The sequence below is a fragment of the Mytilus edulis genome, chromosome 1 (genome assembly GCF_963676685.1).
Source record: "Mytilus edulis chromosome 1, xbMytEdul2.2, whole genome shotgun sequence".
Classification (NCBI taxonomy): Eukaryota; Metazoa; Mollusca; class Bivalvia; order Mytilida; family Mytilidae; genus Mytilus; species Mytilus edulis.
In genome coordinates, this window is record NC_092344.1 from 69,300,007 (window position 1) to 69,322,735 (window position 22,729).

The 22,729-nt window shown below is 31.0% G+C and overlaps 1 protein-coding gene across 7 annotated transcripts; it reads right to left on the minus strand.

Moving 5' to 3' along the window:
* Window positions 1–944: 944 nt before the first annotated feature.
* LOC139488153 (putative oxidoreductase YteT) lies at window positions 945–22,714 on the minus strand. Of its 7 annotated transcripts, none has more exons than XR_011655933.1 (13): window positions 22,613–22,714; window positions 20,715–20,833; window positions 19,855–19,939; window positions 18,691–18,764; window positions 17,757–17,816; window positions 16,877–17,041; window positions 16,062–16,250; window positions 8,861–8,959; window positions 8,015–8,245; window positions 5,993–6,059; window positions 5,178–5,272; window positions 3,259–3,811; window positions 945–2,739 (listed from the first exon to the last, which is right to left on the minus strand). XR_011655933.1 is itself a non-coding variant. In XM_071273583.1 (12 exons), the coding sequence occupies exons 2-12, from the start codon at window positions 20,826–20,828 to the stop codon at window positions 3,680–3,682; spliced, it is 1,311 nt and encodes a 436-aa protein (XP_071129684.1). In that variant the 5' UTR covers window positions 20,829–20,833; window positions 22,536–22,714; the 3' UTR covers window positions 945–3,679. The 7 variants fall into 7 exon arrangements, 4 of the variants coding, with proteins under 4 accessions (XP_071129684.1, XP_071129710.1, XP_071129701.1 ...); XR_011655934.1 differs by having other exon boundaries at window positions 22,536–22,714; XR_011655936.1 differs by lacking the exon at window positions 16,062–16,250 and adding an exon at window positions 15,838–16,023 and having other exon boundaries at window positions 22,613–22,699.
* Window positions 22,715–22,729: the final 15 nt, after the last annotated feature.

Consider the following 22,729-nt stretch of genomic DNA (forward strand, 5'->3'; position numbering starts at 1 on the left):
AAAATTGACTATAAAGGGCAATAACTCCTTAAGGGAATGACTGACAATTTTGATCTTGCTGACTTATTTGTAGGTCTTAATTTGCTGAACATTATTGCTGTTTACAGTTTATCTCTATCTATAATAGTATTCAAGAAAATAACCAAAAACTGCAAAATTTCCTTAAAATAACCAATTCAGGGGCAGCAACCCAACAACAGGTTATCCGATTCGTCTGAAAATTTCGGGGAAGATAGATCTTGACCTGATCAACAATTTTACCCCCATGTCAGATTTGCTCTGAATGCTTTGGTTTTTGAGTTATAAGCCAAAAACTGCATTTTACCCCTATGTTCTATTTTTAGCCGTGGCGGCCATCTTGGTTATTTGGCTTTGGCGGGGTCACGCCACACATTTTTTAAACTAGATACCCCAATGATGATTGTGGCCAAGTTTGGTTAAATTTGGCCCAGTAGTTTCAGAGGAGATGATTTTTGTAAAAGTTTACGGACGACGGACGACGGACGCCAAGTGATGAGAAAAGCTCACTTGACCTTTCAGGTCAGGTGAGCTAAAAATGACACCACCCAATTTCATACTTGATCTGATTTTTGTGTATAAGTTCCATAACATTTGGTTAAGGCAAACTTAAGTTGAATAACAGAAACAAAAAAATCAGCATTTTTTTCATTTGTAAAGGGGCATAACTCTATAAAGGTTAAAGAGATGCCGCCAAAGTTTAAACTTGATCTGTGTTTTGTGGTAATAAGCATCATCTATAAGATTCATACCATTTGGTTGAGGCAAACCAAAGTTAGAGGATGTACTGATGTACAGACAGACAGATAAACAAACAATCAAGGGTAATCTTAATGCCCCCTCCACTCGGGTGAGGGCATCTAAACAATGTCATTGAGTCTCTAAGTTGTCATTTACTGCATGATCTCAAAGAATGATAGTCATAATATAAAGAAAAGATTTTATTTAAAAAATTCAAAGGTATTTGCACTATAACAAGATAGCAAATAAATTAATATCGAAATAAATGATTATTTTTTGTAAAATATCAATAAGTTAACAATTAATGACTTGCACTATTATTTATAACATAACAAAACAAAACAATACAGAGATATTCATATATAACATATAATGTAGCATATCTCTGACTATAAATTTCATTATTCTTTCATAGAAAATTTTCAAGTGCTATAAATTATTCAGTGTAATAATTTTCCATATATAATAAATGAGGTCAATGTAAATGGCAATATAAAAAGTAGTATTTCACCATCTTGGATCACAATTTTTGCAAATGATTTTAATGAAATAAAAGGAGTAGGTCCAGTAAGACCCCTTTTTGGCCCCAAAATATAGCAGTTTTACAAAATTGTTAAAATGTAAACTTTTAGTCATTTATTGGATAGTAGAAAGGTTCTGCTACATAAATATGGGCTTTTTTTGACAATACAATGCACATATATTGAGAACTAGCACCATTAATTCGTGCTAAATTACTGAAATCTTCACAATTCCAGCATTTTAGTTAAATTTTAGACGGTTTCCGTGTAAAACAAAAGTGGCCGCATTCGTGTTTATCCAAAATATTGAAATGGAAGTTGTATTTGATGATAACACATAACATATATAAAGATTGAGGATGAACACTTTCGTTTTTGACAAAAACCATCTGAAAAGTGACATTTTTTCGCATATTTGGTAGATTTCTCATATTTGAGCCTGAATCGGATCGTTTTTAATGACTAAATAAGTTAAAATCTTTCACATAAATTAATTGCGTCATATGAAATAGACACTTAAGTGTTTAAAAAGTGGTCAAAATCTTTCGTCAGATGAAACTGAAATTTGAGGCCAAAATCGGTCCTTACCGGACCTACTCCTTTGGCTATTGTAATGTAATTCATTTGAAAGACTTTTCACTCAAATGAAGTAAATTGTGGAATTTCATCTTAATATGACAGCTTATTTGCTTCATAGGGGAGATAATTCATAAGATTCAATTTTATGTTGGAATGTATTCAGAACAAAGTACAGTGACACTCATTTTTTTTATCTCTCAAAGCATTTTTGTAAAAAGCTATAATCTTATATCTAATTTCAAAAATCTTTTATTTAGTTTTCTTTACATTCACATATTAAATCTGATTTCTATAATCCTAATAAATGTGTCATTTTTTCACAAACTGCAGAAAAAATGCTCAATACACTTTTAACAAACAAAAATACAGATTTTTTTCATACTTTTCAAAATATCATAGTTTTATATATCTTGCTTTATTCACAAATATTAAAATATAGTTATATCCCAAACATTAAAAGTAAAAATATCACTACCATAACTACAGAAATTTAAAAAAAAAAAGTAATAAAAAATATTATTCGACTGCATGTTGATTTCGATAGCGAAATCAACATTTGATTGGTTGAAACCTTCACACATGACGTTGAACAAAACTTCATATTCACCTCTGGCATGTCGGGACTAAACCATGCAAAGTTAGGTGCGGTTTATGTATATATCGTCTCGAACTTCTTAATTTTTAAATAGATTTAGCAAATATCATTATCATGCTCCAATTTATTTCAGACTTTAAAACAAAAAGACTAATCGAATAATTAATGTTTATCTGTACTGTTTATCAATGTGTATGTCATGTTTAGTAATCAAAACAAGCGGATATTAGTCGGGAAAAATGCCGGTTTGCAAACTAATATTTGAACTTCAGATAGTATACAAAGCTTAAGCAGTGGAATAAAACATTCATTTCCCTTGGCCTCGGGAGATATGAAGATTTGTTCACCCTCTAAAAATCATATTTCCCTCGGCCAAAGCCCTCATGAAATATGAATATTCTTGGGTAAACAAATCTTCATATCTCCCTAAGGCACGGGAAATAAATGTATAATATTTTGCAGTAAATACGAAACTTTCTAAGGCTAATTACTGACCTGAAATAGACCTGATGTAGCAAGTCTGTACCAAAAAGCTGCCAATCAGTGTTGGTATATTTATTAATCGTTTCCTCAACAATTATAGACATACATTTTTTTCAGACATATTTAAACACGGAATGATTAAAATTGAAAATGATATAATGGTTGACATTGAATTGTAGAACAATGAATTTTAAATTCCTGTGACAAAACTATTCTGGTGGTATTAATTATACATGTCTTCTATTGATTAATCTAAATGAACACAAATTTCGAAAACTATCTAAAAAAAAATTGCATAAAATAACATTTATATCTCTACACTAGGGTCTAACAATGAAAGAATTGTTTTTCTGAACAACCTTGAGCTTTTCCATTCTCAGTTGGTCAAATTTATAAATATACATGTAATATATATTTTTACCGACTTGCTAGAAAACCAACATAATTTGACAACATTATATCAATGCCTTGACTTAATCATTCATGATAACATTCATTAAATTCATAGTTTGTATTTGTTTCAGTGATTCTGTCTATTAATTTTGTTATATCATACATATATAAAAACTAATATTGATTTACATAATTACCCATCAAAAATCAAAAATGAATAGTTAACATGTACATACACTTCTTTTTAAAAAAAAAATCATACCACATTGATAATGTCATTTGCTGTAAATGATTTAATATGGTGTATCTAATGTGTATTTCAAAATGAAAAGTTAAATTCATAGTAAAATCAAGTAAATGTCCCATCTTGTGCCATAGATACTACTTTGGTTTCTTTTCTAGCTTTTTCAGCAGCAAACACTAACATATGGCTGTAAAATGTCTCATCTGGTCCCGTTCTGATTTTTTCTGGATCATTTTGCTGTAAATAAAGAAACAAGAAGGTTGAATATCGCAGTTTAATACATATATCTAAAAAAAATTGTTAAACATGCTACATCTTCATGTGTCTGTAGAGAACAGTGAGATTGAAATAAATGGGTAATGTGTCCATGGGACACAGAGGATGTTCATACTTGCATATCATATAAAGTTATAAAGGGACATAACTTAAGGGCATACGATACAGTTTTGAACCTGTATTTACAAGTTGATGAAAATTTGCATATAGGCTATTTTTTACCTCATTAAATCAAATATGTAATAAAAAATATACCTTCATGTGCTACTTTTTGAGTAAAATGAGTTCGAAATTTTGTATATTTGCTCAAAATTCAGATTTGTGTCCGTATTTTCTTTTTCGAAAGAAAGACATAACTTTTTTGTTTTAAAAGATAAACACAAAATGGTTTTTGTTAAATTATCTGTAATTTCTGTATTTTATAAGTATCATTAAAAATTATGCAATTTTTACTCCGAAATAACTCTATATTTATCAAACGTTCATGAATAGAGGAAAAAACGTCATTTTTTGCTGCATGTTTATCAAAATTAAAAAAAATGCGCTATTTACAGTTTTATAAAATTTGGGTCACATAATTTCCTTGCAAAATGAAACAAATTGCTGTTTTAAAAAATAGGGGTTCATGCACTCGTTTTCAAATTAAATCAGTTTGAATGATAAAAATCAGTCGAAAAATGCATCTTTTCCTGATTTGTCAGAGTTTGACGTCGCAAAGATAACATTTTACGCTAGCAGCGTCATTACCTTCCCTGTAACTGTATCGTATGCCCTTAAGATCGGTAAAAGAGATACTACCCAAATTAGTACTTGATCTGAGTTTTGTGGTAATAAGTATTGGGTATAAGTTTCATAACATTTGGTTGAGTCAAACTTAAGAGAGAGAACAGAAATGAAAAATTCTGCAATTTTTCCTATTTGTAAAGGGGCATAAATCTAGAAAAGTAAAAGTGACACCACCAAATATTCAAATTTGATATGTATTTTGTGTAAATAAGAGTTGTGTATAAGTTTCATACCATCGGTTTGTGGTACACTTCAGTTAGAGAATGGAAACAAAAAAATTCAGCAATTTGTCCATTTAGAATGGGCCATAAATCTCAACAATCTAAAAAGTTACACCACCCATATTCAAACTTGATCTGTGATTAGTGGTGATTAATATTGTGTATAAGTTTCATAACTCTTGGTTGAGTCAAACTCAAGTTATAGAAAAGAAACTAATTTTGGGATATACAGACATACAAATGGACAAGGAAGGTAATAAAACAAATCTAATGGAGGTGCTAATTAAAAGAAAAACTAATTATACTGTATATATACATACAACAATAGCTTCAACAAAACTGTCCATGCAGTAGAAATCAGCACCACCATGTCCTGATAAACCCTTCATCATTTTAGCTGTTGTATCAATTCTATCTGAAATACAAAGAAGTCAATTAACTATTCAATAAGTATCATAATTGACATTGTCTTATCAGGGCCTGTTTAGCTGACTATGCGGTATGGGCTCATTGTTGAAGGCCGTACGGTGACCTATAGTTGTTAATGTCTGTGTCATTTTGGTCTTTTGTGGATAGTTGTCTCATTGGCAATCATACCACATCTTCTTTTTTATATATTTATGTCCCACCTGGGATGAATAGGGTAGGTATGTTTAGAAAGTATCATGAATTATCGAAACAAATAAAAGACCTGATCAGTGTTATTTGATTAAGATTATCTGTCTACCCAAGAATTGTGAAGGTTAAGAATGCTACAATTTAAATGACCAAACAGCACTTAATAAAAAAATAGAGTGTGCATGCTGTTTGCTCTTTATATCAAATACAATTTTTGAAACTTTATCAATTAACAAAAGTTGAAAGTTTAGGTCTGTTTGAGAAATATTTAAGGGGAAGCACTTTTTATAATCTTTTTAAAAAAGCTGATAGTGCCTGTAAAGAAATGCTTACACTAAGTCCCTGATTTAGAAATGTATTTGCCACCTTCTATGAAACCATTCATCTTACTAATGTCAAGTTTAAAAACAATGGAAACTTTATTTATTTTGAGGCTGGAGTCTAAGCTATAAGAAAATAATAGGCCTTCCTCTGAAGTTGAAAATGCTTGCGTAATTTTACTGTAGAAGTTACCTACCATGATCTCCTCTGGTAAAATCATATAAAACAAGTGAGTGCCCTGCTCCATGGCATTGTAATTCTCCCTGTAAATAGAAATAAATTTCAGTTTAAGCTTTTCATCTGTTTGTCTTTTAGTTTTTTCATGTTGGTGAATTTATTTTTTTTAAATCTAAAAGTCAATAGGATTTATAAGAAAACAATCTAAATACCAATATGAAAATTTAATGTTAAACAATTCTTACATGATTTGCCTATCTACAAATTTTTGAATCCTATTATTTTGTAAAATTATTTTTTTTGGTAAGCACTTCGATAGACAGTGTTGCCTGAACTATTATTGTAACCTATGAGAAGGCTGTGTCAATTTCAATGTGATCTATTTGTACATGAAACACATGAATGGAATCCTGTTAATTCACGACAAGGTGAAGTTTTATTAGCTGAGATGCAGGCATTTGATCCTACAACCTTTCTGCACTCTAGATTAGGATACTTCTATGAGACCATCAAGGTTATGAAAGAATAATGTACTGAAGAAAGTACTGCAAATGGATTTTACAAGGCATGCACACAATATCCAATGAGAACTATCAATATAATGAATACACCCCACACTATATTGCTGTATATTTCTAACCATTTGACAAACAAAGTAAAATTGTAATCTCAAAAATTAATTGAATGTACAATACAAATTTAAATTCTTCTTTATATTTATATATTACATTTTAATGAATATTGAAACACAACTGTGAGTATCTTTCTGTTAAAAAAATGTGTAATCAGTCAAAAACTTTTATCAACATATATAGTGAAGGTCACATATATTAGGCCGTGTTCACACCAAACGCCGTGTAGAGTAAACATGTTTACAATTAGTTTAGTGTAGTGTACACTGGTTTCACATTACATTTGTTCACATCTATACACCTTGTTTAGCTACCTGTACATAAGATTTGTTCCCACTTGTAAATAATATGTCATTTAAATGTTCATTACATAGAACTGAATTCAAAAATTTTGGACAATTTTTCTAGCGGTAAGGGAACAACCATTTGACTTCAAAAGGGGGGTGGGGGTGGGAATGGAAATATTCCAATCCCCAATTTGATAAAAAAAAAAATGGTCATACAGATGATAAAAAAAATATTCTGAATCAAGAGTTTCCCTATACATTATAGTGTTAAATATTGAAGAAAAAAAAATATTTGATCACCAGCATCGAAAAAAAAGAAATAAAAACGTACGCGCGAAAAAACAATCTGACTCGGATAAAAAAAAATAACCCTCCCCCTTTTTTAAGTTAAGGGGTTGCTACTTTATATAAGCGATTTTTATAATTTGCTGTAGTTTGAATATACTAGAGATGTCTCGATTACGCATTAGAAAACGTTAGCTGCAGAAGCGTGCTTACAGCCGAAAAAAAGGATTGAGTTTTGAGATATTACATTTTTATCTTTTCTGTTTGTTTCAAATGGTATTTCTTCTCCAATGAGTATTTGGTAAAAGAATAGGGTAACGTTTTTTAATTTATTTTAAGTGTTATTAAACGGATCTGATCGAGATACTAGACAAACATATCATTTACCCCACACTTTTTTTAGTCATGGGTTCGGCAATGATGCTGCTTTGAGTCTTGATCAGGGGTTAATAAAGTACGTGAATTTTTTTTTACCAAAAAAAATCTGTAAAATTTAGACAACAATTTCTGTACAGAACAGCTATACTTATTATTATCAAAAATATCGATTTTACTCAAAAATAGTGTCCTCCTTAAATATATACACGGTAAAACTAATGTCCTAAATGCCTAGTTTTGTGTACACTTAACCTACACAAGCCCCACATTGACTATCGACTGTGTGTAGATAAAACATGATTTAAACTACATGTAAACATTGAGTTTTATCAATGGGAACGCAATTTTGTTTAGTTTACGTGTGAGTTACACTTACACAACACCGAATTTAGGTCAATGTGAACACGGCCTTAGTCTTTTAAATTCTACACAAGGAGTATATCATGTATATATATTCACCTTCGTTCCAAAAACTGTAACTTTCCTATCACAAATAGCTTTTGTAAAGGCAATCATTGTCATACTTGCTGTAGCACCATTTTCAAATTGCATGTTGACAACTTGATTGGACATGACATCATTATCACAGTCATAAACACATTTCCCATAAGGCCCTGTCTTCAATAGTTCAGTTATATTTTCTATGTCTGGAGAGGAATGCAAAATGGACAAAGGCCAACCTTTGTGTCCCTGAAAACAAATTTTCAGAATTACATCACTATTAAACTAGTGGTTTTCTCTGCTTTTATTTTTGTATTCAAGTATATATATACATAAACATTTTTTTTAATCTTTTATCCACAATAAATATGTTAATTTGACAGGTATAAATTCGGATATGAAAAATAATCAGAAAATGTTCAAAATCAAAAGGTACCTTTAATAGTTTCAACAATTTTGTAAAGTTTCAATAAATCTTTAGATGCATAAATTAATGCACACTGGCACAAGATGTGAAAAAAATAACTTTTTTATATGTGTTATTTGTGAAAAATTGCCAGCAATATGACAATTCAAGTTCAGACTCCTGTGATCGTTAAAATATTCCAGCTGTTTAATTGAATTTTTTATTTTGAAATGTAATCAGTGACCTGAGGTAATTTCTAAAAGGGAACTTGTGACTTAAGGAAAGCATTTTATTTGACCCCCAACCTACTCATCCTTAATTTTTTTTAAGTTCATGAAGTTGTCACTTAATAAAATAAGAAAAAAAAACTTTTACGAAACAATTTTTAATCTGTTTTACCACACTGAGTATTCAATACAACGACGCACCTGTATGATAGCACCAAACATAATACTCACATTAGCTATTTTTTCAAGGTAAACTTTTTTAGCAGAATATGGACAAACACGCTCTATGGATGATGGACAATCTAAACACCTAGATGCAGCTCCCTTTGGCTAAATCATAAAAAAAGATGACCTTATATGAAAACGAAATTGATACATTTATATACAGAAATTACCCGTTGACTGTTTGACACTCTATAAATATAAGAATTGTAATGCATACGGTAAAAAATCCATCAATAAATATTGTACTTACATTCATTGCTTCAATATTGTAATGTTATTGAAGTCTTATTTCATTGGTGACTGTCATGGCAACCCAAAAGTTTACAGATGTTTTAACTAAACCTGTTTTCATCATGTCATGAGAATGCATACTTACAAAATCAAAGCATTTTTGTAAGTCTTGATGAAGTTTTGATCTATACATATTTTTTTTTGCATTTTACATGTATATGAATAATATTAAGTAGTAAAATGTGTTATTACAAGCTTTAAGGTTTATTTATATGTAACAGTTGCCTTTCATGCACTCACCAAAACTCTGACTTAACTCCACAGGCACAGTTCAAGCTTCAACATTACTACACAAACATTTCAATGACCAAGACTGAGAAGGGAGCCAAATAATAGCCATATGGCAATGAGATGTGCCAATGCTTATACGTTTGTACAACAGCATACCCAATATTATTGACCTAGCACTAATTGTGGTTCCCCTTAAACTGACCTAATCACAAAGTAAATCTGTTGAACCTGCTGACACCTCTGCAAACAGTATGCCTTAATTTAAGACACATTTTTTCCCTTTGATGAATTGAGATAATAAACAGCTGCGCCATGAGCGCATGATAAGCCCGACGTCTTGTGTCGAAGTTTTATGCAATAATCATAAATAGTTTCTGAGGAAGTTTTAAGCAATAACCATTTATTGTTTTTGAGACACGGCGGGACATGTGAAACCCCCCCCCCCCCCCCCACCCTGTTTTTTTTTTTACAAATATCACAAAAATAAAATTTTGAATCAAACCAAAAAGTATACAGATCTTTAAATTAGTATAACAAAGAAGTGTGTACAGTTTCAAGCAATAATGATAAATTGTTTTTGAGATACAGCGCTACATGTAAAAAAAAACCTCCCCTTTTTTACAAAATACTCAATAACTCAAAAATAAAATTTTGAGTCATCACCAAAAAGTATACAGATCTTTAGAATAATATAACAAAGAAGTGTGTAAAGTTTTAAGCAATAATCATAAATCGTTTTTGAGATACGGCACGACATGTAAAAAAACCCTCCCCCTTTTTTACAAAATACTCAATAACTCAAAAATGAAATTTTGAATCATCACCAAAAAGTATACAGATCTTTAGATTAATATAACAAAGAAGTGTGTAAAGTTTTAAGCAATAATCATAAATCGTTTTTGAGATACGGCGCGACATGTAAAAAAAACCTCCCCCTTTTTTACAAATTACTCAAAAACTCAAAAATGAAATTTTGAATCATCACCAAAAAGTATACAGATATTAAGATTAATATAACTAAGAAGTGTGTAAAGTTTTAAGCAATAATCAAGAAACGTTTTTGAGATACGGTGCGACATGTGAAAAAAAAAACACCCCTGTTTTAGTTACAAAGTGCCGTAACTCAAAAAGTTTAAATCTTATTTTAACCAAAAAGTATACAGATCATTTGACCATCATAAGAAACAACTATATTAAGTTTCATGAAATTTGGATGAGAGATTCTCAAGTTACAGTGCAACATGTTTACACCGGACAGACGGACGGACACCTAACATTTGTATACTATAATACGTCCCGTCAAAATTTTGATGGGCGTATAAAAATTGAAGTTAACAAGAATGTGTCCATAGTACACGGATGCCCCACTCGCACTATCATTTTCTATGTTCAGTGGACCGTGAAAATGGGGTCAAAACTTTAATTTGGAATTAAAATTAGAAAGATCATATCATAGGGAACATGTGTACTAAGTTTCAAGTTGATGTAACTTTAACTTTATTAAAAACTACCTTGACCGAAAGCTTTAACCTGAACTTCGCACTATCATTTTCTATGTTCAGTGGACCATGAAATTGGGGTAAAAACTATAATTTGGCATTAAAATTAGAAAGAACATATCATGGGGAACATGTGTACTAAGTTTCAAGTTGATTGGACTTAAACTACTTCAAAAACTACCATGACCAAAAACTTTAACCTGTAGCGAATTACGCACGGACGAACGGACAGACGAACGAACGAACGCACAAACGGAGGCACAGACCAGAAAACATAATGCCCCTCTACTATCTTAGGTGGAGCATAAAAATGACCAAAATTTATAACAATGAATATACTGGTAAGTGAATAGTCATAATAGTTTAGCAGGTAACATTTTTTACATATGGACAATAAGAAATTCAAGATACTAAATTTGGCATATTTCCAATAAATGAATTCAGCAATGTCACTACAGTTAATAAATAATTAAAGAAAGAAAATTAATGGTGAATGTGTCCATGGGACACAGATGGATGCCCCCTTTGCATATCTTATAAAGTTATAAAGGCACATAACTGAAGAACGGTAAAAGTGATACTACCCAAACTTGTAATTCATCTGAGTTTTGTGGTTATAAGTATTGTGTATACATACATAAGTCTCATAAAAGAGGGACGAAAGATACCAGAGGGAGAGTCATAACATTTGGTTGAGGCGATCTTTAGTTAAAGAACAGAAACAAAAAATTCAGCAAAAAACAGGCATAACTCTAGAACTGTAAAAGTGACAACCAAAATTCAAACCTGATCTGTATTTTGTGGTATTAAGCATTGTGTACAAGTTTCATAATATTTGGTTGAAGCAAACTAAAGATTACGAATGGAAACAAAAAATTCAACAATTTTTATGTTTATAAAGGGGCATAATTAAAGATCTGTTATTGTGGTAATAACATTGTATGTAAGTTTCATAACATTTAGTTGAAACAAACTAAAGAAGGAGAATGGAAATGACTCAAGAATTGTAAAAGTGACACAACCCAATTTCAAATTTGATCTGTATTATGTGGCAATAAGCATTGTGTAAAAGTTTAATAACATTTTGTTGCGGCAAACTAAAGTTAGAAAATGGAAACGAGCAATTTTTCCAAATATAATAGGCACAACTCTAGAAAGATTATAGTAAAACCACCAAAATTTAAAGTTGATCTGTGTTTGTGGTTATAAGCATTGTGTATAAGTTTCGTAACATTTGGTTGAGGCAAAAAAAAGTTAGAGAATGGAAACCAACTTTAGGACGTACAGACAGACGTACTTACATATGTTACAGACAGACAAAGGTAATACTTTATGACCCCTATGGCAAGGGCATAAAAACTATTTATTAACCATACTTAAATAGAAAATATACTGGTAAACCTGCCCTATACTGTCAGTTTTTAAGATATACATGTTCTGTAATATTGAAGTCATACGTCAAATTTCAACAAAAAAATATTTACCGGTACCAGAATGGGTATATGGTATACCTGTACGTAAATATAATTCTAAAATCCATATTAGTACATAGACTTTCTTTTAAAAGAAATTCATTTATCATGTCAAAATTTTCAAAAATTTACTGCTTTGAATTATCGTCTTTCCAAATTTGCCAAAAGCTTGATTGTATGCATTAGAATTGACCACAAGACCTCTTGATAGTACTTTAGCAATCACATAGCACATTTTCAAGAGAAAAACCGTGATGAAAGAAAGGGTAAACAAATGTGGAAGTTAGATAGTGTTAATTGATTTTAAAACATAATATTTAATATATCAAATCAATTAACAACTGTTAACTATGACAAAGTTTGTTTTTTTAAAACAGTAGAAACACACAGAATTTATATTAAAACAAGAGGCTGTCACAACGACAGCAAACCGGATTTATTAACATTTATTTGTGTCCTGGCAATATCACAAGAACCATTACTGATGAATGGTGAAAGTGAAAATCGTCAATATCAAATTTGACCTCCATTTTGTCATCAGTATCAACATATTAAAATTTGAAAAGCTTAGATTGAATGGTTCATGAGTAAATGCAACAACCTGAATGGAAACGCCATTTTACGATCTTTCAAGAACCATAACTCCTGAACGGTAAAAGTCAAAATCGTCATTATTGAACTTGACCTCTATTTTGTCATCAGTAACAACATATTAAAATTTCAAAAGCTTTGGTTGAATGGTTCATGAGAAAATGCACGGACACGACGGGAAAAACCATTTTTCAATCTTTCAAGAACCATAACTCCTGAACGGTAAAAGTCAAAATCGTCATTATTGAACTTGACCTCCATTTTGTCATCAGTAACAGCATATTAAAATTTCGGAAGCTTTGGTAGAACAGTTTATGCATAAATGCACGGACACGACTGGAAACTCCATTTTTCAATCTTTCAAGAACCATAACTCCTGAACGGTAAAAGTCAAATTCGTCATTATTGAACTTGACCTCCATTCTTTCATTAGTAACAACATATTAAAATTTGGGAAGCTTTGGTAGAACAGTTCATGCGTAAATGCACGGACAACTCCATTTTTCAATCTTTCAAGAACCATAACTCCTGAACGGTAAAAGTCAAAATCGCCATTATTGAACTTGACCTTCATTTAGTTGTCAGTAACAACATATTAAAATTTTAAAAGCTTTGGTTGAACGGTTCATGAGTTAATGCACGGACAACATTTGATTGCCGCCCGCCCGCCCGACTGCCCGGCCGCCCGCCGTACATCCCCAAATCAATAACCGACATTTTTGTCACAAAAATCCGGTTAAAAATTAACTTGTCTCTATTGCATGTCTATCATCTCACTTATTTTCACCTGCTCCATGATTATGTTTTGATTGTTTTTCAAATAACTTTAGCAATAAAACACCAAAGTTAATATAAATAAGCAAGCAAAGATTTTACTGAATGAAATATTTTTGTGAATTGAATGTTATGGATTGGTATTAAATTTTAACAAGCATTCTGAAAATATTTCATGGCAATATCATACATAGTCATACAGATTAAAAATTAATTGTACTGGAAAATAACTTAAATCTATAACTTGTTATTGTGTAAACTATAAAACAAATATCAAGTCAATATGGGACTTCAAGCACGACAAAAAAAAAGTGTGGAAAACTGATTACTTCAGCGAATTCTCTATGTCCAAGGACCAGCACAAATAATCAGCCTGAAACAAAATTAAAACATGATCTACAAGACTACAACATGTCTTCATAAAACAAGATGATAACTTTGACCTTGACATATCAGCTACGTCATAATGTTTGACTCTCACTTATCAAGTCATCTTTAGGTTGCTGTGAATACTAAGAAAACACTTCCAAAAGACCCAAATACAGCCTGATAAATCAATTATCAGGTTATCTGCATATTGATATTGTAGAATATCAGCTGCTCGACACAATATGAAGGCTTTTTGATCTCTTTCAATGTGCTAACTCGACAAACAGCTACATATTGTGACTCGCAGCTGATATTTTACAATATCAACATGCAGACAACCTCATTACTGTCCAGACATAAGTACTGTCCATTTCATGGTACCGATAAGTTCAGAAAAAAATTTGTGGATTGTGCTTATCTTCAGAAAAACATGGAACATATTCAAACAAAAATCCATTACTGGAAGAAATGTGTCATTATCAGCAAATTTTTTAACTATGATGTAGAAATGAGACATTTATCCACCAGAAAATAAAGGATGATGGTATAATAAACTATAGGTTACATCAAACTTTCCGTAATGAGCAAAATGCAACACGCTTGTGGAGGGACAAACACATCGTCAAGTAATCTTTGAATGTTTTGTATTATCATTAAGCATGTTAAGTGATATGTCCTTCATTAAAGCAGACTTCAACCTAGCTTATTATGCCTTGGCCATATTTTATGGAAAATTTGTAAAATGGATAGCTGAACTAGGTTATCATCCTTCTTTCAAGCATAGAATAGACTCTCCTGACCAGTGCTTTTTAATTTAACCCTAGTTTTTACTGTTTACCGACATAATCGTGCAAACTAATTCATGACCTTTTGTTTTATCAAAGTTGACCTTATTTCAAATAAAAGGACCTGATTGGTTGTTTAATTCCTATTATGACATCACCTTGAGCATGCTTGATTCACATGCTAAAAATATGCCAAATTCGAATACAACTTGACCAGGCAGTTCTCAATAATGTTATAAAAACCTCTGAATAAAAATAAAATATGAACTATGATGCCTATTTGATAAAATGAACATATTAATGATAATTGACATTTAAATTTTTCTATGTGACATACCCTTTAATTACACAAACCAGTTTCTATATAACTTTTAAAAATTAACAGTTTCCTGTAGAATCATCACTTAATCTTTATAAAATATTTTAAATATGGAAAAACGCATTCAATACCAAAAGGCAATACTTGTATTTAAATCATTAAATGGTATGGTTCCTAACTATTTACAAGAAAATTTTCATTTTACTGATAATCAAAATTATAACTTACGTTCAGCTGATGAAAAACTATTAAATCTTCCAAAACCAAAAACAAATTTTTTAAAGAAAACATTTACATATTCAGGTTCTCAAATATGGAACAGTTTACCAAATGAAATAAAAATGAGTAATACACTTGTATCTTTTAAAACAAAATGTTACAAATTTTTCATCAATTGTGCAAATTAATATGCTTTTTCATTATTATTTAAATACAATTGTATATTGTGTATAATATAACTTTATAATACTCTATGTACTTATAAATATGTTATTATTATTTTGAGGACTCTCAGGAAGATTAGTTTTAACTAATGGGATCATCCTCTTGAAATAAAGATTATTTATTTATTTTATTTATTTATTTATTAAACATGTACCATTCCCTGTGGTTTGCAAATTATTGTCAGGAGAAAGCATGCAGGACAACTGACCTTATGTTCATGTGAGAAATGACTCAGATTACCAAATGATGAAATTTTCTCACAACGATTCTTTCCCATCCAAAAGTTAATCAGGTCAAGGTCATGACAACATTTCTGCAGCAAGGAATTTGAACTTTCCATTTCGTTGCTCCAATTTCCTCTGACAAATGAATGGGCAAAATGCCAGTGACCAACCTGAAAATTTTACATAATTGATAAATTTCTTTACAAACCTTGTCCTCTTTTGTAAAATGGCTTAACTTGCCAAAAGATGAAATCTTTTCACATCTGTTTTTAGGTCCCATCCAATAATTAATAAGGTCAAGGTCATGACAACATTTAGCCAGTAAAGAACTAGAACTGTCTGATTCTTTATGCCAATTTCCTCTGACATAAGAATGTGCAAAATGCCAATGTCCTACCTGAAATTTTCAATAGTATACAATGAAGCAGAGAAATACTCATTTAATATATAATGCACTTCTTTGTTTACTTTCTCTTTTTCACTTTCTTCTTCATTTATATGATGATCTATCTTGTTACAAAATTCAACAATACATTTTAAAATGAATTCACTATAATTTAATTTTAAAAAAGGGAGATAACTCAGATTTAAAAAAATCAAAAATTTGGTTAAAAAACTTGATAAATTTAAAAAAAAAAAAAATATGCTAACAAAGTAGGTCAACATAAACGCTTTGCAATGGAAAAAATAGGCAAAGTACAAATTGTTGACACAGAAAACTTTGTAAGGACAAAGAACATATAGTAATGATATTTGAACGATTCTCAATTGGAGATTTGTGATTTACCATTTTGTATATATTCTGTGGATTCAGTAATTTTGGTTGGATACCAATTTTCGTGGATTTGGTGGTAACATGTGAAACACGAAATTAAATGTTCAACGAATGACAAAATTTCCTATAGACTTGTATGTAGACTTCATCAACACCACGAAATTAAATATCTACGAATATGCAAGTTTTCCCTTATCCACGACAATTGGAACCCATGAAAATAAATGAATCCACAGTATACGACTTACAGGTTCTAAATGTTGTATATTAACAACATCCCCTATCCTACCACTGTCTATTATTTCTTTAATCTTCATGGCCCATGGACTGTATCTAAGTACATGACAAACTTGTAAAAGTACACCTTCACTTTTACATGTTTTGACTATTTCCCTGCATTCTCCTTCTGTTGGCTATAATAAAAATTAGAATACGAATGATAATGAGTATAGTTAATATACTATAGCATATTCATCATAATTCATTCTTAACTAATAAAAAAACAAAGTTGTAGAATGAAAGATCTTGTATTGCTCATCAGATAACTATGATTAACAGGGAGTACCAATAGTGACCACTTGTATAAAAATATGAAGATGTGATATGATTGCCATAAATAGACCTTCAATAATTTAGTTTTGGAAACATGTGTGTGTCTTCAAAGCAAGATGTGTGTCACATGTGGTATTCAATCTATGCATTAAGCATAAGTTCATGTTTAGAAACCAAAAAAAATCTCTTTGATCAAATATGTATAACATGTCCTGAAGTTTTGTTGAATTCTGTTAGAGGAATTTCAAGGAGTTGAATATTAACAAAGTGTGATGTGATTGACAATGATAATGAAAGACAATAAAGTTGTGTCAATGCATGTAGCTTACATTATTTCAATTTGAAAACTTAGCAAAACATAAGCAAAAACATTTCATTAGCCTGTTCAACATCAGCTTAAAAACCTGTTACATTTAAAAAAATCTACAAAAATCTGATTTGCAAAATAGCAATCAATCTGTATTTAAAGTATTCATTATAATGTTTAATCTGGCAGATAAGTTAGAAGTATAATTCATTAGACATCTCAAAACAACATTGTATACAAAACTAGAAATCCTGTAGATATATACATACTGCCATTGGTTTTTCCAACAAAATATGGTACTTCAGTTTGGCAAATGCTACTGCTGGGTCCTGTAAAATAAACATGTGCAGGGTTTATTGTTTTGAAGCTTATGATGTAGAAAAGGGGGGTTTGAATTAAGGGATACTGATGTCCCCCATCACAGAGGGACCCGAATGGAGTTAACCAGTAACCATGGATTATTTTATTTAATTATTAGCTTATACCCATTTAAGGCACCACAAATTTAACCCAAAACAGCTGTAGATTTTTAAGCTGAAACAATTACCATCCCCCTATCTTTATGTATGATTTTCTTCCTAGCACCTAACACACCTTTAATTAAGTAGCGATGAATATTCATGCCAAGTTTTATAACTCAGCTCCTAGGACTAATTTTTCGGGTACATTTTAACAGCTGTTCAAGTTCAATTAAGTTTTTTTAATAGATAAAAAAAAGATCATGCCAAGTTATATTACAGAAATCCAAAGGGTTTTAAAGTAAGAGATTGGAAAATAGTTTTCTGCATATGCACCGGGGTGACCATGTTTTTTTTTTACCTTGGTGGGGGCCTAGCAATGTGCAGTAAATTCTATGGCAAATGTTTCTAAGGAACATTTTCCCCGGAGGGAGATATCTTAATTGAAGGTTTGAAATGAAATGTTTTCTATAATTTTGGCAAAAGGGATAGATGCTAGTGGTCATCTTAAACTTGCAGTGAGTTGAGGGCTTTTCTTTGTTTTGTGTTGAAGGCCTCGCTGTGACTTTGAGATGAAGAACAGCAATACTGTTCCTTTGCTTTTTGTTTGTCTTTTACTTGTGCATGAACTGATTGTGTGTCATGGATGGATACCCCACATTCTTTGTTTTCTATTTAATATAGCAGCTACTTCAATAATTCACATACCAAATTAGTAAGAATTGAAATTATTAATTATAAATACCTTATGAAGTTTATCTTGAGTACATATTATTACACAATCTGCAATCTTCTCTTTCTGGGCTGCATCTTTCCAGTCTTAATGAGAAACAAAAGTAAAATAGATAAAAATTAAAATTAATTGAATTCTTTTAAGTGCAATGGAAGGTCACAGCAAATGGACTCTTAGTTGACCAGTCTTGGCTTTACTACTTAATTTCACTTGTTTAACAGAAAAGCAGCAAGGACGTTTTAAATTGATTCAAAGTCTTTGTTTTGAAATATTTCTGGATCTATACATGTATTCTATATATGAATGTAAGAGAAGGGTTTGATTTTATCCAAGTACATGTAACACATCAAAGCAGAGAAGACATTTTACTGATACAAAAATTAATCGTCTTTTTTTGCCAATCCATTTCTTTGGATAAATAACAATATTTGGAAAATATTAAGTAGGAGTTTAAAAAATAAATCATGATCAGTTAAAAATGTAGCATGTTGGTGATGTCACTATGCATAATAAGCAAATTAAATTAAATGAATTTCCAAAGACTGGAAAACACAGCTGAAAGTTTTACACTAATGATCACTAATATATATGCTAATTTACTTTGGTGGTCACATTATCCAAATAGCTCAAGATAAGTTCATTTTGAAAATAGTATAGTGTATATCTTTTTTGCTTTATAATTATGAAATATATTTGAGCAAACTTGTGAAGTCTACAGAAACCTCAGATGACGGAGATCACTGCACTATAAAATAAATTGTGTAAAGCTTTGCTAAGTATACTTTGCACCTGTCCTAAGTCAGGAATCTGATGTTCAGTGGTTGTTGGTTTTTTATGTGGTTCTTAAGCGTTTCTCGTTTTTTATGTAGATTAGACCGTTGGTTTTCCCGTTTAAATGGTTTAACACTAGTAATTTTGGAGCCCTTAATAGCTTGATGTTCGGTGTGAGCCAAGGCTCTGTGTTGAAGGCCGTACCTTGACCTATAATGGTTTACTTTTATAGATTGTTACTTGGATGGATAGTTGTCTCATTGGCACTCATACCACATCTTCATATATGTATATATAAGAAGGATAGCATTATTTTTTCAAACGTACTGCAATCTTTATCTAATTTATTATCACTTAATAATATTCTCAAATGTTTCAACTTTTTCTACCCTTTTAAAAGTATACCTTTGAATATATTTTCTTTTGGAATCTTGTATTTGTCAACAAATTTATTTCTAAAGTCATCCCTAGGTTCTGCCACACCTATCACCTAGAAATATAAGTATGAAAAGTAACATATGATAAGTATGCTATTCTACATTAAAGGCAATAAGTAATTCAGATATCAAATACACAGGTTTTTGTAAATGTAATTAATCATTATTGTTAATAAGATAATTTTTTTCAAATTGTTTCTAAATGGATGTGTGATTAAAATTCATTTGTTTTCCCACCATATAAAAACAAAACCTGTTTTTTTTAACCTATCCTTTGCATAGATAACATGGATAAGAATAAAAGATATAAGTGATGATTTTAGAAAAAAAAACACTACTGCTGAGAATGGTATGTTAGCCTCTATACGAGCTGTAGTTTTCTTTTTATTTCAACTATTTTGTTTATTTCGTCTGTATGCTACATTACAACTCCTAGTTACATCACTTAGATATGTACATTGTGCATACCCATACACATGATGGATATATTTATTTGTTTTAAGTATCTTTGTTTATAATTTTGTCCAGGCCTTAGTTGCCGGGTGGTCCAAGAAGTTACTACTGAATGTAATCACTAGCCAGTCAACACTGAGGTTGTGAGTTAGAATCCCTCTTGTATGGGTGTACTGGACTCCAATCTTAATTGACTAGGGTTGTCAGTTTTCCTATAAAAGTTGGTGTTTTTTTTGGGTCAAACCTGCTTCCACAACCAATTAAAACCTGATGAAATAGCCAAAAAGTGGCACTTAAAAGTGGTGTATAAACACCAACAATCAATCAATATAATTGTGCCACAGTGGCAAGTAAATTACTCATTTTGAATCATACCTTGAATGGGTGCCTATCACATAAAGCATAACTGGCATAACCACTTCCCCTGCATCCGGCCCCAATAACAATAGCTGTCACTATCTTGTTTTTTTCTGGTGCTGAATGAGACATGATTCCTAAAATGATACAACATGCCAACATCAAAAGAGGGAACAGATTTCTTTGTTTATCTATCGGCACTTTATAATCACTCACAACTAAGCTCACCGATTTTTCTGTCTAATATTATTTGTATGAGAATAGAGGGGCGATAGGACCTTTATCAAGATTGCGAGGTTGGGTGTTTTTAAGCTTGAGATTTCGGAATTGACCATTTCAGGATCTGAGAATTCTTTTTTTGAATTTGGGATGTCAGGATTTAAATTTATTTAAATTCGGGATCTCGGTCCTACTAAAAAGCGCCCAGGAAAAGAAAAAGCGCCTGGGGAAAAGAAAAAGCGACCGAGAAGGAAAATTAGCGCCTGGAGAAAAAAATTAGCGCCCGGAAAAAAAATAAAATTTTTTTATAACAATATTTTTTTTCCTTAAAAAATAACTAATAATTGCTTGTTTTGTCCTTAACATAAATGGGGATATGTACGATGCTTAAATTTAAACCAAACACCTGTTTTTTGCCCCCTTGTTTTAACTACGGTACATGTATAGTACTGCTTTTTTTCATGTGCTGATTTATTATGTGTACCTCTTTTAATTTAGATAAAATTAATATTTATCTGTGAAATTTGGGTTGTCTTATACATTTTTCATTTTGATATCGTTTTTGAAAAACATGTCTTTTGATGTCTTACATTTTATAAATCTTCGGCATAAACTGTGATCCATTATTATCAATCTTTCGAAAAGTATTCATATATTATTGTTAAAATTGAAATATTCGTGCTTTATTACAAATGTCTATTATCTGAATTTGCAAATTACTTGTCTAAAATTAAAAAAATCAATGTTCATGACTAAACAAATTTGTCTCATGCCAATAAAAGATCTATATATTTCCCCCGGGCGCTATATTTTTTCTCCTGTTGCTTTTTCTATTCCCCAGGCGCTTTTTCTTTTCCCCGGGCGCTTTTTCTTTACCTGGGCGCTCCCAGGGGCATTTTAGTAAGACCCCGGGATCTCAGGATCTTGAGTTTTAAAGCCTGAGATTTCAGGATCATGACCCCTCCTACCCCCTCAGAATATATATATTTTGTAATCATTTATTTGTATATGGACTGTTTCTGCTTTGTCTCAATTGATATTTCAACATGGCAGTGTCCAGCGCAGATGTTATTTGTGAAAGACTTTTTTCTTAATTGAACAATGATTGATCAAAAAAACTTTCAAATCTATTACCACTCATTTTTTAAATTAGATTCGGTGAAAATCTAAATTTTGACCTGTTTCAATCCTGATATTGGGATTCCAGTTGAGGCATGAATATCGGGATGGTACCCTCTGCCAAAATTGAAAACTGTTGGAAGGCTGTTTAACTTTTTAAATTCTTAAGTTTTGGGAGTAATATTTTTAATTAAGGGATCAACTTTTTATCTCATGAACTAAACAAAGAGATCTGCTACACACAGATGTAATGTATAAACTGCAACGGCAATGGCAAGGCCTTAAAGTTAAACAATTTATTAAAAATTTAGCAGTATTTTGAAGAAATAGGACTAATAAGATTTATGCTTTTTCTAAAAATATACTTTTATGAATAGCGAAAGACAAACATTTATGACATACAATCAAATCCTCTGTTTTTAAATAAAACAAAGAAGTGAAGCGAAATTCAAGTAAAGTGAAAGTCCATTAAATTTTTTTTTTTAGTGTTTTTAGGCTTACCTAAGTAAGTAACGTCTTGATAATTACACTTTCAAAGATTAACTTATTTGAAACCAGAATGAATAAATGATTTTAACCTGATGCAATATCTGATAAGTAATATTATTTCAAAATACTCATAAGAAAAGATGAAGTGTTGTCAGGGACTTGTCATTCCTATTTTTACAGACAAAAATATTAGAGTTATCTCCCTA

Excerpts from the sequence above, each read along its gene's own strand:
- LOC139488153 (XM_071273583.1), bottom strand. The coding sequence starts at position 20,828 with ATGTCTCATTCAGCACCAGAAAAAAACAAGATAGTGACAGCTATTGTT. Across the intron at positions 17,817-18,690 it reads CTCAAGATAAACTTCATAAG|GACCCAGCAGTAGCATTTGC; the intron begins GTATTTATAATT and ends TTTATTTTACAG. Across the intron at positions 5,273-5,992 it reads TTTTACCAGAGGAGATCATG|ATAGAATTGATACAACAGCT; the intron begins GTAGGTAACTTC and ends TTTGTATTTCAG.